This window comes from Ammospiza caudacuta, chromosome 4 (assembly GCF_027887145.1).
Source record: "Ammospiza caudacuta isolate bAmmCau1 chromosome 4, bAmmCau1.pri, whole genome shotgun sequence".
Classification (NCBI taxonomy): Eukaryota; Metazoa; Chordata; class Aves; order Passeriformes; family Passerellidae; genus Ammospiza; species Ammospiza caudacuta.
Genome location: NC_080596.1, coordinates 55338301 through 55354475, shown reverse-complemented (window position 1 = coordinate 55354475; position 16175 = coordinate 55338301). Strand labels below are relative to the sequence as shown.

Sequence of the window (16175 nt, the reverse complement as noted above, 5' to 3'; positions counted from 1 at the left end):
GGCAGCCTCAGTCCCTCTCAAGCTGCAGGTGTCTGATGCTCTCCAAGGTTTTCATCCTTCTGACACAGTGTGCAGGGAGACTAACCATCTCACTGCATCCCACTGTAGGGATTAAGTATCATTTAGAGATACACATCATGGCATCTTATTTTTATGTGCCCCTAATGTTTTTTGTTCTGTACCAAGTCCAAGGCAGATCTGTGGTTGAGAGTATCAGCATTAATCACTCTGCAGATGCTGAAGAATGAATTTGAGGTGATGTGAATGAGCAGTACCCAGCGTAAGGAGCATAAGGATTGCATGTCCCTGTCTTGGTTAATACATAAGCCTCAGGCTACTTATTTGATAAAGTTTCCAAGCCCTTTGAGGAGCTAATTTTGGGGTTCGGAAATTCCCTTTACTTTCAGGACCAGAAAGAAAGGGATTGAAACTGCAGATCATTTGTTCTCTGAAATATCCTGTTCTTCCACAGAGAGTTCCCATAAGAGGAAGGAAAGAAAAGGCTAATGAGGAGGTTAAGAATGCTAGGAGATACACTGGCTCCTTCTTTTTGTCTTCAGAATCTCTGTCTGTAAAGGAAGAGGAATTTTCAGGTTCTGGTTATAAAAAAAAGCAGACATAGGACAAAGAGTGCTTGTATTCCCAATGGAATGCTTTGATACTCTGCTCAAAAGGAGTCTTTGCTTTAAAAATAGAATGGGAGCAAGAGGAAACTGAACTTGTTCCCATCAGAAAGCAATGGTCTGCAAGCAACAAGAAGGAAAATCAGGCTTTTTACACGTAACAGCTGTTGAAGTGGTGAAATCCAGTTGGAAAAAAGCTTTCCAAAGAGGATCCCTGATTGACTTACGCAAGATCAGCTTGTTGTTGCCTTCTGAGACAAAAGAAATTTTCATGCAAGTGCTTTCCCTTTCCTCTTCCTGAGATCTGGATAGACAATTTGGAAAGTTTAAGGTAGTAAGTGTTGGTGTTTCTCTCTGTCAGAGCTCACTGCCTGTTCATTCAGCAAAACTAAAAGCACAGCTCCAGCTTGCATACTCTCTAGGAAAAAGAACCAAAAAAAAGCAGCTAGTGAAAACAAATGAACTCAGTGGAATATGAATTCCTATGAACTGTGTGTTTAAACTGTGGAAATAATTTTGATCACTTCTCAGATTCAACTTTATTGCCAGGCATTTAATATCAGAGTAGAATAAATAGCAATGCACGTGTAGTGCTTCTGAATAGTGGTACAGTTCCTTTCACTGATTTTAATTCATATATTTGTTCAATTATACTTTTATTTTGTAATACAAATAGTTAAATGAATTAAAGAGGAAAAGACAACTCTATCTCCCTTCTAATCTACTATAGCTCTCACTTGGAAGTACTTTTTTGTGTAGACAATTATATCTTTGTTGTAGGAAAGCTTTTCAGATATTAAATATTTTGAAAGTTTTCTTTCCAAATTCTATCCGCAAGTAGAATTATGTACACCTATAACATTTTGATCTATTTTCCTGATTTCCAGAATTACCTATGGAGTGAAGTAACTTTGATCTTTCCCCTTATAAATTGTAGCGGTTTTATGTACATCTGGCTTTCATGTAAGATGGACTATTTACACCTAATTAGTTTTTTTCTCTTAGCTCAGCTTTTTGTTTAGTCAGTATCTTTGGAGTACTGAGGTATAGCTTTGAAAGCATTAGCCCAAGCAATAAAAAAGAAGTATTAACTTTTTTGCTTTGTTGTCATGATGCCCATTACATATATAATGCCAAACTGTATTATTGTTTTTGTTGCCAATTTAGATACTAAATTCAGACCTGTTTTGCAGTGCATCTCTTGCTTCTTCTTGTGAGCTTCTCCCCTTTTTTGACCTAAAAATCCTTTTTTCTTTCCAGTATGTGCTTCTAATCTACAGGGTTTTTTTATTAGCATGCAATTCTTTTTTTAAAAAATCATTAAACAAGGCTCTAAGGCCAATTTTCATATTAGGGCCGCTTAGAGTTCCGTGTTTGTGAATTTCACACATTTTGTCCTCCAGGTGTTTTAGAGGTGCATGTGATGGCAGACCAAAACCAGCACCCCATTAGCTGCCTATGTAGCAATCTACAGTGCATTTAATAAATTGATTGTAACTTTGTTGTCATCATGAAGCTACTCTCAGTTTTGAGTGTGAATTTAGCTGCAGTTTGAGCTACCAAAATAAAAGAATATGTTGTGATTTTACTTTTCTGCTTTTGCTTGCTTTACTTTGCTGCCTTGTCAAAGTATATGGGGAGAGGGGATAGAAATAATATCAGCCTTTTCTGTTACATCCATGTTTTTCACTGTAATGGTGCTGATTGTATGTTCATGATGCTGATTGTGTTTCTACATACTTCTGCTATTCCAGCCTAAACTGATCAGAATCCTCACAGAATATGCTGCAAATCCTCATATTATGAAGTAATCAGATATCAGCTTAGGATGTGTTTCATATTATGAATTTCTTATTTTGAAGTAAGGATTTGTTGCTGAAAATGAAAGGATGAAATTTAGAAGATTGAATCCTTTCAGAATAAATATTGTTAGTGTAACAAGGCATGTGTAATATTGTGGATTCTTTGTATGTTTTGCTCCCCAGTCAAATCAGATCAATTGTATAAAACCTATGAAATAGCAAAATAAACTTAAAATAATCCATTTTAAATCAACAATAAAATTGTTAGTGTTGTTTATTTTCTCTGAAACTTACTGCCACATTTTCATCTAGCAGTAATGAAAACAGTTACATGTGCCCAGTTGTTGTAGCATGTTGTGCTCTTTGCTTGACAACATGAACAAACTGCATCTTTTTGACTGGATTTCAGAAAGCATTTCTTCACTTTGCAGTGCCAAGATATTAACACCCACAACCTATGGCTTATTTATGTCTGTCTGTCTGTACACTTCCCTCAGTTGTTTCAGCACATCTGTCTGTGGGACTAAATGATTGAGTTGGGGAAATGATCAGGGATGAAAATAATTCAGTGCTCAAACTTTTTTTTTGGTCTTCTTCTCAAGTCAGTACTCCAGTGGGACGACTGAGAGATGGCGTGAAGGGAGGAAAAAGAGGGGAGGATACAGCAGGTGTTCCATAAAATGTCTTCAAAGTATGATGTTGCCTCTATTAAAATACTTTTCTTTTTCAGGAAAACTTCATGGAAGTAATTAGAAATCAGGAATTTCTGTTATTGCCAGCCACTGAAATTGCTAAGCTTTTAGCAAGTGATGACATGAACATTCCTAATGAAGAAACTATACTGAATGCACTACTCACGTGGGTTCGACACGATTTGGAACAGAGAAGGAAAGATCTCAGTAAACTCCTGGCTTACATTAGACTGCCTCTGCTTGCTCCACAAGTAAATTGTTCAGTTCCTCTCTAGTTTATACCATGGTTACAATGGGCATAATGTCTACAGTATAATTATATTGATAGTGACAAATCATAAAATTTATAGTGATCTGGATTCTTAGAGCTGCATGTAAGAACTTAGCATCTTGTACAGGCGTGATAGTTTGTGTCTCTGTAAACTGCAGCGTATTCTGATTCTAGGACACAAAAAGGGAGGGAGCTTGAAGAAAAAGTTGCTTTTTTTGCCTATAAAAATGCTTATCAAAGCCATCTTAGTCACTATAGGCCATGTCCTTTTTAAATTTCTTCTATATGGAACTTGCACGGTTTATTTGACTCATTACATTTCCTCCATGTAGAAATAGCTAGTAAATGCAATTTGAATTAATTGTTTGGAGTGATTTTTCTTCTATTAACTCTTGATAGGCCATCACTGCATACTTCTTGTTCTTCCCAGTCAATACTTTTTCTCCTTCTTGGAGAAGATTAACAGAAAATGTAGAGGGAAGCTTTGGGCTCAGTTTGTTTAAATAGTTGGGAATTACAGTTTTCCTACTCCCCTAGGAATGGCTACGCTTGTTCGTCTCAGACTGATTCCCTCAAAGGCAGGGAGGCCCTGCAGAGACCTCCACAGATCAGAGGACTGGGCAGTCACCAACTGTACAAAGTTTAGCAAGGGAAAGTGCCAGACTCTGCAAATTGCATGGGGCAACCCTGGATGCACAGACAGACTGGGGAATGAGATGCTGGAAAGCAGTGCCATGGAAAGGGGTCTGAGGGTCCTGCTAAACAGAAAGTTGAACATGAGCCAGCAGTGCCCTGGCAGCCAGGAGGGACAGCCCTGTCCTGGGGGGCATCAGGCACAGCATGGCCAGCCAGGCAAGGGAGGGGATTGTCCTGCTCTGCTCTGGGCTGGTGGAGCCTCATCTTGAATATTGTGTGCAGTTTTGGGCACCTCAATATAAAAAGGATCTAAAACTGTTAGAAAGTGTCTAAAGGAGGGCAACAAAGATGGTGAAGGGCCTTGAGGGGAAGCCCTCAAGTATAAGGAGTGGCTGAAGTCACTTGTTCTGTCCAGCCTGGAGCAAAGGACACTGAGGGGACACTTCGGTGCAGTTACAATTCCCTTGGGAGGGGAGGGGGAGGAGGGGCAGACACTGATCTCTTCTCTGTGGTGCCCAGGGACAGGACCTGAGGGAATGGTGTGAAGTTGTATCAGTGCAAATTTAGGTTGCATATCAGGAAAAGGTTCTTCACCCAGAGGGTGGCTGGGCACTGAACAGGCTCCCCAGGGCAGTGGTCACAGCAGCAAGCCTGACTGAGTTCCAGAAGCATTTGGACAATGCTCTGAAGCACATGGTGGTCCTTGGGGATGTCCTTTGGGGTGCTGGGAATTGGAGGTGATGATCTTTTTGGGTCCCCTCCAACTCTTATTTCATAATTCTGTGATTCACTTCCTGATAGCAAGTTTGTAAACTAGGTTTGATTATTTTTATTTGTTTTTTCCTTTCTTATTTTTCCTTGCTGGACCTTCTTTAGTAATATTTAGTATTTACTATATAGTCAAAGGATTTTGCTTTATGATTTTCAGTTTGCTTAGTGAGAATTCTCTCTTAAATGAAGAAAATAGGATTTTTATGGAATCCAAATAATAAGTAAAATTCATTAAGACAAGAAAAAATGAGTTCAATTAATTCATAGTGATAAATCACATGCACTACATTCTGTGTATTTCTTCTAATCTGATGTCCTCTTGCTGGACAGTAAGATTCTCTACCAAGCATTTTAGTATTTATTTCCATACTGATTATTATATATTCAAAAGCAGGATTTTCTCAGCTGTGGCCTTGACTTTGTCATTCATTTTTTCTAGAAACATAATTCAGAGTAAGGCAATTGACAAGGAGAAATCATTGTTTTGTTGAACATTTACTTAATTGATAACTAAGTAACCCCTCCTGTATTCCTTTTAATTAATTCTCTGTAATTGAAACATCTTTAGGAACTGAAAGTACAGAATTTATCCCAGAAATATGTACTGAAATCAAATTATGTCCACTCAGTAGCTGATTAGGAAAATAGCAAGATGAAATACAGAAGCAAAATTATATTTTATTTTATTATCTTTAATTTTTAATCTCATCTCCAAATATATACTTATATTTCTAAAACAATATTTTTCTGTTACTTTTTTATTTATTACTTTCTTTAGCACATTAAAGTGTTAGAGCTATGATTTTAATATGGAAACATTTAGTAGATGAGTAAACTTATTTGAAGTGCCCAAAACGTTCTTAATGTTTTCAGAATCAAGTTTTTCTTCATGATTATGTGACATTTGACTATCTGACAGCAAATATAGCATAATTAAAAGCTTTTTAGTTTTATGGTTGATGAGTTAAAGGTATTGGAAAGAAATTAAATTAGAAAATTGAACATCATGCTGAAACCAAAGCCATTGCAAGAAGAGATGTAGATACACTTTAAAAAAATCTTCAGGAAATACTATGACACTGTAACACCGGAAGCAAAAAAATTGTAAGCAATTGTTAGTTTTATTGGTTGCTTTTATGCATCCTTTGTAGACATCTCTGGTTAGTGCTAGCAGTGTCCTAAATATTTGTACATTTATTTTTCCTAAAGATGAATATTTGTCTGCCTCTTTAGCTGTAAGGTGGCAAATATTACTTCTCTGATAAATAATGAAAAAGATGAAAAAATTAGAAATTTCTGAATTACAAGATGGCTCAGATTCCTTTTGGACAGAAATTCCTAGTACTGGAGTATCTGCACTACCTTTCTCCTTATCAGATTTGCAGTTACTATGATTTCATGCTAACATGTGATTTGTAAATGCTGTTAGAAATGCTTTCAGTACAAGGAATGAAATCAAGTTGCTTTCAGAGACTGACTCTGTGCTGTGAGAAATTCTTTATAGGTTGAGTGGGTTAGAAACTGTAGAAAACGTAGGTTGCATTTTGTTGTTGCAGAACTCACATTCACACATAGTGTTGCTTTAATTACTGTGTGCTCCTTGTCCATCAGAAAAATATATTGAAAGTCTGAATTGGTCATGTTGTATTCAAGCCTTACTTTTCATGCCTGCAGTTCTGAGATTGTCTGATTTAGGACAATAGGAATTAATTGATTTCTTTTTTATATATATTTTAAACCATGTGCAATTCTATAGCATTGCACACTGGCAGTTAAAAGGCAGCTTTTAGTTTATTATTTTACAATCACAAAGTGTCCCTGTGAAGTGATACTAGCAGTCCTTTGGGTCAAAAGAAGAAATAATTGAAGGTATGAAAGTAAAGAATGAAATTAAGTTGCCTCTACTAATTTACATGAAAACACTTGATTTGCTATTTTAAATAGTGAGAACTTTGTCCACTTAAAGAAATGCTGCAGAAATCTCAGTTTTCTGAAAATCACTGATAAAGGGCTTCGAGAAGGTTTTTTATTCTCTCTGCGATGGTTATGTTTTCTGTCATATTTTCTGTTATTTTGCCTGATACTGAGGTGTTCAGGTTTAGCCATCTGTACTTACTTGTATCCCTTCTGGAAATATGGTTGTCATGTTTGCCACTTTGCAGCCCTAAGGCAGCTTTATTATAGATAACCATATTGTGCACATCTGTTTCACAGCAAGTCCCTTTAGTACTTCTGATGACTGATACCACAGCAGTTTTGTACCTGTTAGTCTTGGCTGTCAACAGCTCAATAAAGACAACTCATTCTGGTTTGTGGACTTGAATGTCTAATATTCACAAAGTGTTTGGATTTTGGCTTTTCAGAGGCATCTGCCTTTTTCCCTCTCTCTTTTTCTGACAAATGTCCAAATCCCAGTGGGGCACTTCATTTATTTTTTCTGTTATTCATGCCATGTTGTGCAGCTCAGAAAAATGCCAGTTTACAGACTTCTAATAAGTAGAATGTGACTCTCAGTGTATTTTTTTCCTGCAGTTTGATAAATATGGACAAATCACTAAAATATTTGACAAACCACTCCAGAATCTTTGACCTTAAAAACTTCTGTTAGTAGTCTTTACTATTCTGTGGTTTAACTTTATTTAATTCATATTTAAGATTTAAAAGTTGCCAAATTTGCTTGCAAGCTTGATATAAAAATTTTAACAAAGGCTTTTATTAAGTGGTACATTGTGATCTTGGTCACCGTTAGGGTGAGGAACAGAATATATATTAAAATATTCAGCATGTACTGAAAGGGCTTTTACAGACCTCTGCATTGGGTGAATTTGGGAATAAAACCATGAGGTTGGACTGACTTACATACTCAAAGCCTTTTTCCATTTTCTTGAACTTTCCTGCACAGCACTGGAACTCAAGATTATGTTTCCTTCCTTTGGACCATTAAGCTGAAATCATCCATTAAGATCAGATGGCCTTCCACTTTAAATATTTATTTATTTGATGGTTTCGCTCAAAATGTGAATGTTCTCTTTATTAGCAGTTTATTTTCACTCTACCCTATTTTTTTTTATATGACCATTTTGAAAATACAGAGATTTTTAAATCAGGCAGTGAAAGTGTTTGTATAAAACATTATCTTGGTAATCGTGGTTTTGTTTTTCATGCTTTTATTGCTCATAACAATACAGCTTGTTTGATTTTCTTTCTTTTTCACAGTTTCTGGCAGACATGGAGAACAACGCGCTCTTTAGGGATGACATTGAATGTCAAAAGCTCATTATGGAAGCAATGAAGTACCATCTGTTGCCAGAGAGACGACCTATGCTGCAAAGCCCTCGCACCAAACCTAGAAAATCTACGGTGGGCGTTTTGTTTGCAGTTGGAGGAATGGATGCAACAAAAGGTATTGGCTTATGTAATGTTTAGCTGATGAGCTGTTTTGGTTCTTTTTAAAAGAAATGCTCAATAGATTATTTTACAACCTGTTAAATCTAAAATTCAAGGATTTGGCAGTACAGAACAGGAAACATCTAAAGTGTATACTGTTTATTAGGTTAAAAAGGTCTGTATATCTTTGAGACTGCTGTAAATATTCTGGAATCTAGAGTTCTGATTTGAAATTACCATAGAAATAGCTGATTACTGAGTAGTGAAGTTTAATGGAATACTAACTAATCTTTATTTACTTGAGAGGGCAGTAACTTGGAAGAAAAGGTCTGAAAGGCCACAAAGGGGACCTAAACATGCTTTAAAAAAGCCAAAACAACAAAAATATTTTGACTAATTGTTAAATAGTTCTGTCAAAACTACTTGATTTTTTTTCATAGAAAATTCCATACTTTTTAATGGTAATTAAAAAGGATCTGATAAGTTAGAAAAGTTAGAGCAGAGAAAGTGTTTTCTTTAATTTGTTGTTTTAAAGCTGTTTCTTGGTAGTTCATGCCACATACCATCAACTTTTTTCTCTAATATTACAAAACAGTTGATTTCATTATGTGATTGCATTCCACATGGTTAGTTTATATTCCTAATATTTCTATTTTTAAAGGCTTGATTCTGCAAAGCAGTTACAAAACCTGGTTTTTGTCTTGAAAAGCACCAAGAAAGTTTTCCTTTGTAATGGTGCAGTTAATTGCTTATGAAGTCAAAAAAGACTATTTGTCTGCACACACTTAAGAATATCATGGTGTCTTGTGGGAATCAGCATATTACTAAAATGCAAACTACCCTAGTGCTTCAGAGCTTGTTCTTTTTCCATATGTAACTTGCATATATTGTCATTCAGGAGCTACAAGCATTGAAAAATACGAACTTCGTACCAACACATGGACTCCAGTTGCAAACATGAATGGACGAAGATTACAGTTTGGAGTTGCAGTCTTAGATGATAAATTGTTTGTTGTTGGTGGCAGAGATGGACTGAAAACATTGAATACTGTGGAGTGCTACAACCCTAGATCAAAAACTTGGAGTGTAATGCCACCAATGTCCACTCATCGTCATGGTCTTGGTATGTACAGTTCTGTAAAGCCTGACTGCATATTTTTTAAAGGTTACCTGGTTTAGGATTGGTCAAAAAAGAATTCAGAAATAAAGTTTGGGGGGGGTGAAAATTTTGTTTAGATGCCAACTGCTTATTCAATGTCCTTTCTCCTTCAGATTATATTGAAGATGATTGTATTTGGTAGCATCAGCTACCAAAAGAATTTTTTTTTTCTTTTCAGTTTTGTGGTGCACACTGGACTGCCACTAAGAAATTCTGATATTTATTCCTCTTAATTGTCTGATCTTTATTCCCCTTAATTGTTTTCATATCTGTATTTTAGGAGTAGCTGTATTGGAAGGTCCTATGTATGCTGTAGGAGGACATGATGGCTGGAGCTACCTGAACACAGTAGAAAGATGGGATCCACAGGCTCGTCAGTGGAACTTCGTGGCTAGCATGTCAACTCCCAGGAGCACTGTTGGTGTAGCAATATTAAATGGAAAGTATGTGAAGGGGTTTCTGTTTTCAAATTTAAAATCTCATTATTTTAATGTAATTAAAAGACCATCTTAAATGACTATGAATAATTTCTCTTGATAGATATCAGTTAGTAGCATTAAGAGCCATGTTTCTTCATTCACAGTAGAGATACTGTGCTGGGCCAAGCAAGCCTCTCCACAGCATTACAACTGTGTGTCAAGTACAGTGGGGCCCTCATCATCCTAGTGACAGTCAGCTGGACTTGCTTCAGTATGGCAAGATCTTTCTTAAACCAAGAACCTGCTGCATTAGAGTATGAAATTTGGCAGAAAATAGTCCCCCTTGCATTCCAGCTGGTCCCCCGAGATCAGAGGGGCTGGGTGCAGCTGGGCCTAATTTCTGTTTATAAGCAGTTCAGTGCTGTAAGTCTGGTTGCATTCAATACTTTAACAACCACAGATCCACAAACAGTGTGGTTTTTTGAAGCTATAGAAATGCAGATTTGGAGCTGCTGATTATGAATGCACTTACTGCATCAGCACTAAATATACTAAGGCTAATCAATGACTAACCAAGCTAAGTTAGCAATTCAGTCTAAATTAACAAATTCAGTCTCTTGCTTCACCCTTAATTAAGCTGAATTTCACCTTGGTATGCACATACTCAGTCAGAGATGCAATTCTTACTAAAGAAGTGCCCCTGCTTTGGGAGTAGAGACAGGTGCCATGTTTTGCCAGGGTGACACAGCAGACAAAAGCTACTGAGTAGCATTGTGGTTATGGCAGAATATTTACACTCTATTGTCCACACATTTTCACTTCCTGTTTATGTGCTCCCTGTTCATCTCCCTTGAGCTACTTGAATGCTGCCAGGTAAAAAAAGTTTTTTCACACTTTTTTAATTTTGGAAGCCTAGTCACTGGCAAATTAGTACTGCTGAAAGACACCTACAAAGGGTTCTCTAAGATCTGGAATAAGTCCAAGAATGAGTGGAAATGCTCACTGCCTACAGGAGGGAGGGATGAACTTGAACAACCAGCAAGCAGAGTGCCTTGGCTGCCTTGGAACTGCAGTCTCAGATACCTAAGCTGGGTCTTAAGCTTGCTATATATTCAGCAGTGGGTCCCAGGTATGATGAAAAGCACCAGAATTAGAGCCTCACATTTCCCTATTATTATAGAACATTGCCTAGACTCTTAATGGAGGCAGCAACAAAAGATCACTACAGCTGACCTTTTTAAAACGCATGCAGCATTTCAGATGCAGGAACAGTAACTTCTGCACTTTCCTGTAATGTCTGTTTGTAACTTGGTTAAGTTTCAGTGATTGAAACTGAAAAACCTTCATATAGAGAAGTTAATATGGCTTTCTCCGTGTCAAGAATGTGAAATCACTGCATAAATGATCAAAACTCTCTCCATGCTTTGAGGGAAGGTAAATTTGGGAGCTTCATAAATTTTGTGTTGCATAAAGGATTGATTTTAGTAATGAACTTTATGGAACTACAGCAGAGTTCTACAGAAACCTTCAATATATTCCTTACCTTAAACACTGTACTGTTTAAGGTAAGGAATATATTGTTTTACAATATATTGTAGTACAGGTACCACTAGTGTTGTAGTAGTACCTGTACTACTAAACAAAGAAACTTCCATGGATTTTTTTTAAAGCTTATTAAGATTGTTACTGAGAAGGACTAGATCAACCATATTTACAAGATGATTGTATTTAAGTTCCTTGGTCAGTATGTGTAAAAAAACAAACACTAGTATTACCCAAACTGAGGACATCTTGAATCGTGCTTCACGGTAACTGTTGTAAATTCACACTATCATTATCTGCAGTATCTAATGTTTGTTTGATTATCTAGCCATTCTTAGGCTCTGAAATAATTTGAGGTGATTTCTCACTGGATTTTACTTCTGATGCATTGCTTCCTTTTTAGAATGGCTTCTGTGTTCCTACTTTTCCAAATAATAGTGCTGGGCATGTCTGCTGCTATGCCTAGAGTGCTCATAAATTCTGTTCATAAGCTCTTTATGAAGTTTGATTATTTGATTAGTTTTAAAGGTTCATCTGTGATTGTGTCCTCCTAAACCAATTTTTTTTCATTCATTTCAGCCAGCCCTTGCAAATAATTGAATTCCTCTGTACCAAATGCTAGAAACCTTTTTCTTAGGACTAAGCAGATTGGGCCACCTAGTGGGTGTGAGGGATTTAAGGTAGTGCTGTCAGTCATGAACTAAAACCCTGGTCCAGAAAAACACTTGAATGCCTAAGATGAGGCAGGGTAGAGATGGTGCATGCACAGATCCACTACTGAATTTGTCCTTCTGACCCTGCAAGTCACATATGTAATTTTGAAATTGTTAGCTATAGGCATAGGTTGAAATATAAATGCTGTGTAAGATATTCAATTTTCTGTTACTTATTGTTGTGATGCATTGATCATTACAATAGGAGAAGATTGGAGCAAAATCTTGCCTGAGTATTGACAGCAGAGCAGTCTACTGAAAGTTGAAAGTCCTCTTCTAAACTTCCCTTTTTAACAAACTTGAAATCCTTCGTGTTTCACTAGAAACTGTCTTATTCAGACAACATTTATTTTCTTCTTTTTGTTTTTGTTTTACTTTGTAGGCTTTATGCAGTTGGTGGTCGAGATGGAAGTTCTTGTCTTAAGTCAGTAGAATGTTTTGATCCTCATACAAACAAATGGACTCTCTGTGCTCAGATGTCAAAAAGAAGAGGTGGTGTAGGTGTAACCACCTGGAATGGGTTCTTGTATGCCATAGGGGGCCACGATGCTCCAGCATCCAACTTAACATCCAGGCTGTCAGACTGCGTGGAAAGGTAATGTCCTGCTGGAGGCATATCCTGCCATGGGCTTCTGATTGTGCCAGTCTGTCAGGGGATTTATGAAAAGAGCTGTGAGTAGAAACCCAATTGAATAGCTGTGTTATTTTTAGCATGAACAGAGGAAACTTACATATAAAAATATGCTATGTAGGCATACTATGATTCAAAATGTTACCAGGACAGAATATTTAAAGCAAATTCTTCTTAATGCAATTCATCTAGATTATTTTAACAATCTCATTGAATTAATTATGTTGGGTAACTGAAACAACGTGGAGTTGATTGCTTTTAAAAATGGAGCAGATCTTCTTTTACACAAGAAGTCTGAATCTATTCATATAACAACTTCCAAAGGAGTTAACAGTAAGGTTTGGTGAATCTTTATATATCAAATTCTTTCTTGTACCCTCTAATGACACTGGGAAATTGGAATGTAATTCAGTCATTCCTAGGTTGGTATATCTTTCTGTAACGTGATTAATGAATGACTGTATCACAAATTGCAGTAGTACATGTGATCCATAAAATAATTTTAAAAGGTAGTAAATACTTCATAATTCACTGTATTAAATCTTCATTGGCATTTTAGATATTTCTGAACTATGCTTTAATTCTCTCCCTGCTCCCCCACCACCAGCTGTAAAACTTTTCTTCTTTTCTATTACCTCCCAACACTTAGAGTAAGTCCTCATTGCCCGTATTCTTCTTTTACTAAATTTATTCATGCCAGGATATATATTCTACCATTAACCTCTAAAAAATACGAAATAAAAAAACACCCACAAACCAAAACAACAACAACAACAAAAAACCCACACCACAAAAATCCACCACAAGAGAGCTCAAAATTTCAGAGTCGTAGTAGACCTGAAAATAGTGTGGCCCATAGCCCTTAACATGCAGAAGTTGCACTGAAAAGACCCCAGAAAGGTTTGCAGTTAGGAAGCTACTTCTCAACAAATACCAAATTTTTAGGGCTATACAGATAATCAGAAACCAAAGAGAAGCAGTAAGTCTGTGTATTTTTCTACATCAGTATTTTCTGAAACAAAGTTACAGAACTCATTACTTTAATAAATAGGAATCGTAATGCATTTTGTCCTTGTTCTTTAAGTGAGTTGAAATTGAAGACCATCAAATTCATGGAACTAGTTCCTTAAAAAAAATAAAGAATTAAGAAATATTAATTTAAAAAATCAGGCTTTTATGACCACACTAAACTTCTAAATTATATTTTGCAAAAGAAGTTGCTATTCCCAGATAAATACAATTGCTTATAAATTATAAAATAATTGGAAAAGTAGCTTACTAATCACCCTCTTCTGTTTGCATCTGTGCTTCAAGTAGTTTTCATGTTACAGTTATGCTCGCATGCATTTGTGTAATACTTTGACTAGAGGACAGCAAATAAAATTGCTAGAGCTCTTTGTATCTATGCTCTTCATGCACATAAATTAAGACTACTGTCTTTCAACTTGTTTTTAGCAAGTATGGTCTTAGCCAAATAATTCTTTTCTTTGTACAGTTTTAGAGCCCTTCAGAGCTCTGTAATTACATTAGTTCTGCTATAAGCATCTGCAGTCTTAAAAAAGATTGTCTCTTTTAGTCAGATTAAAATATATTCCTTGCCATAAGCATAGCATGGAGTCTCCTATGTAGTTCTCAATTTGACTTGTAAAGAATGTTGATAATGTTCTAGAACCACACAATTTTTTTTCATTAAACCATCTGCTGTTTACTGTGCTGATACTTCTGGTTTCAAAAGTGTTGTAAATTGTCTTAATGGTTTTGTATTTCCCATATAATTTTTTCAAACCACTTTTGGGGGTCATATTTTTGAAATTGGTAATCTTAGTGCCAAACCAAATTTTACCAGCCTGTGCTTTGACATACTTAAAGCAAGCACTTGCTCTATTGTGGTGTAGCAGCAGAACTGTTTTTGGCATGGCATGTTTAGACATACAAAGTGTAGTAAGAGCAGCTGTATATGGCTGTATGACTATTTGGAAAGCAGCATGAAGTAGATATCTGGCTAGTAGTGACTTGTGTTACCAGATGACTAAAGAAGCAGTTTCAAAGGGAGGGGAATTGAGGGGGGGAAAGTCCTTTGAAATTGACATTCAGATCTGTGCTGTTCTATTTTCTACTACCTTGACAGCATCAATTCCAGCACATTTTGTTGTTGTTGAATTTTGGTAACAGTTTTAGTGCATAACACAAATTATCTTTTAGGTATGATCCCAAAACAGACATGTGGACTGCTGTGGCCTCCATGAGCATTAGCAGAGATGCAGTAGGGGTGTGTCTTCTTGGTGACAAGTTGTATGCTGTTGGAGGATATGATGGGCAAACATATCTTAATACTGTGGAGTCCTATGATCCCCAGACAAATGAATGGACACAGGTATAGTTTCTGATCAGACCATACACTACTATTAATATTGTTATTTCAAATGTGCCTCCTTTTGCAAGGAGAATTCAAATATTCCTTCTCTAAGAAGCAGTTTCTTACTAGTCTGTTGTGAATCTTTTTTCCTTTGTGTACCATCTTGAGATGACTTCTCTTGAACAGACAGTTGTTAATTTCCAATAAACTGCCCTCCTTGCTTTTGCTAGAGTATAGCTACTCTCTTTGACAATTTCAGCTACTTTTAATAAAATGTATTGCCACATTCCCCAAACTGTCATAAAGGATTCTGTTTACATGACTTCCTGTTCTGAAGATAAATGATAAATGTAGATTAGTTTTAGCTCTAATGTGTCGCTCAACATTTATTTCATCAAGGTTTTGGTCATTTTTTCATAAATAATCCCGTCCTGAGGTGAATGCCATGTACAGTGTATTCAGGTTCCAGAAAGCCTTTACCCATTTTTATTTTTGCAGCTTTAGAATAAAAATAATTCTACAGTTCATGCTCAGAAACTATTACTGTCAGTTCAGAGCTTGGTTACTTTTATATAGCTCCAGGAATGTGTCTCTCTGTGGGAAGAGCACACACAAGGACATCCTGAGCTGACTCTCCTTTGGTATCTAATGCCATTTGAGATACCCTAAAGCATCTACATCCACCAAAGGTTGGCAGATACAGCACAGACCCTGGGGGACTCCAAGGCCCTCCTGGAGTCCAGTTGCAGACCAGGATGAATGTCCAAGCTTATCTGTAGTAGCATCAGACACCAGTATTTAGGCTACTGAATTCTAAGCCACCTGGATATGTTATTCTGGTAATAGCCCCAAATTCTTAACTCAAAAAGAGAACTAAACTGCTGTGTATAAAAATCCCTGGAACACAAAAAACTCAACTGTCCATTTCCCTCTGTTTCCTACTGCTGCAAGCTCTTAAAACACAAGTCATCAAGGAGGATCATCAGAGTTTGGGGCATCCACTGGTACTGGTAATGATAACCCATGGCATTGTTAGTCCTGCTAAAGAAAAAAAAAAAAAAAAGTGTATCAGAGGACAGAAGGTGCTTCTCACCAGAGGAGAGAAACTATGCTTCTCACCATTGCATCTAAATGAATCTCATGAATCTCACATGTTTAGGTGGTGGTCATCTG

At 36.6% G+C, this 16175-nt stretch overlaps 1 protein-coding gene across 4 annotated transcripts in view; it reads left to right on the top strand.

Annotated features, from left to right (window-relative positions):
• KLHL5 (kelch like family member 5) overlaps positions 1–16175 on the top strand; it is a 48485-nt gene that overhangs the window by 29895 nt on the left and 2415 nt on the right. For all 4 annotated transcript variants that reach the window (XM_058803117.1, XM_058803119.1, XM_058803121.1 and 1 more), the window contains 6 exons: positions 3156–3368; positions 8012–8198; positions 9081–9305; positions 9622–9784; positions 12398–12610; positions 14849–15020. In XM_058803117.1, the coding sequence (XP_058659100.1) occupies positions 3156–3368; positions 8012–8198; positions 9081–9305; positions 9622–9784; positions 12398–12610; positions 14849–15020 (1173 nt within the window). The remainder of the gene's footprint in view (positions 1–3155; positions 3369–8011; positions 8199–9080; positions 9306–9621; positions 9785–12397; positions 12611–14848; positions 15021–16175) is intronic.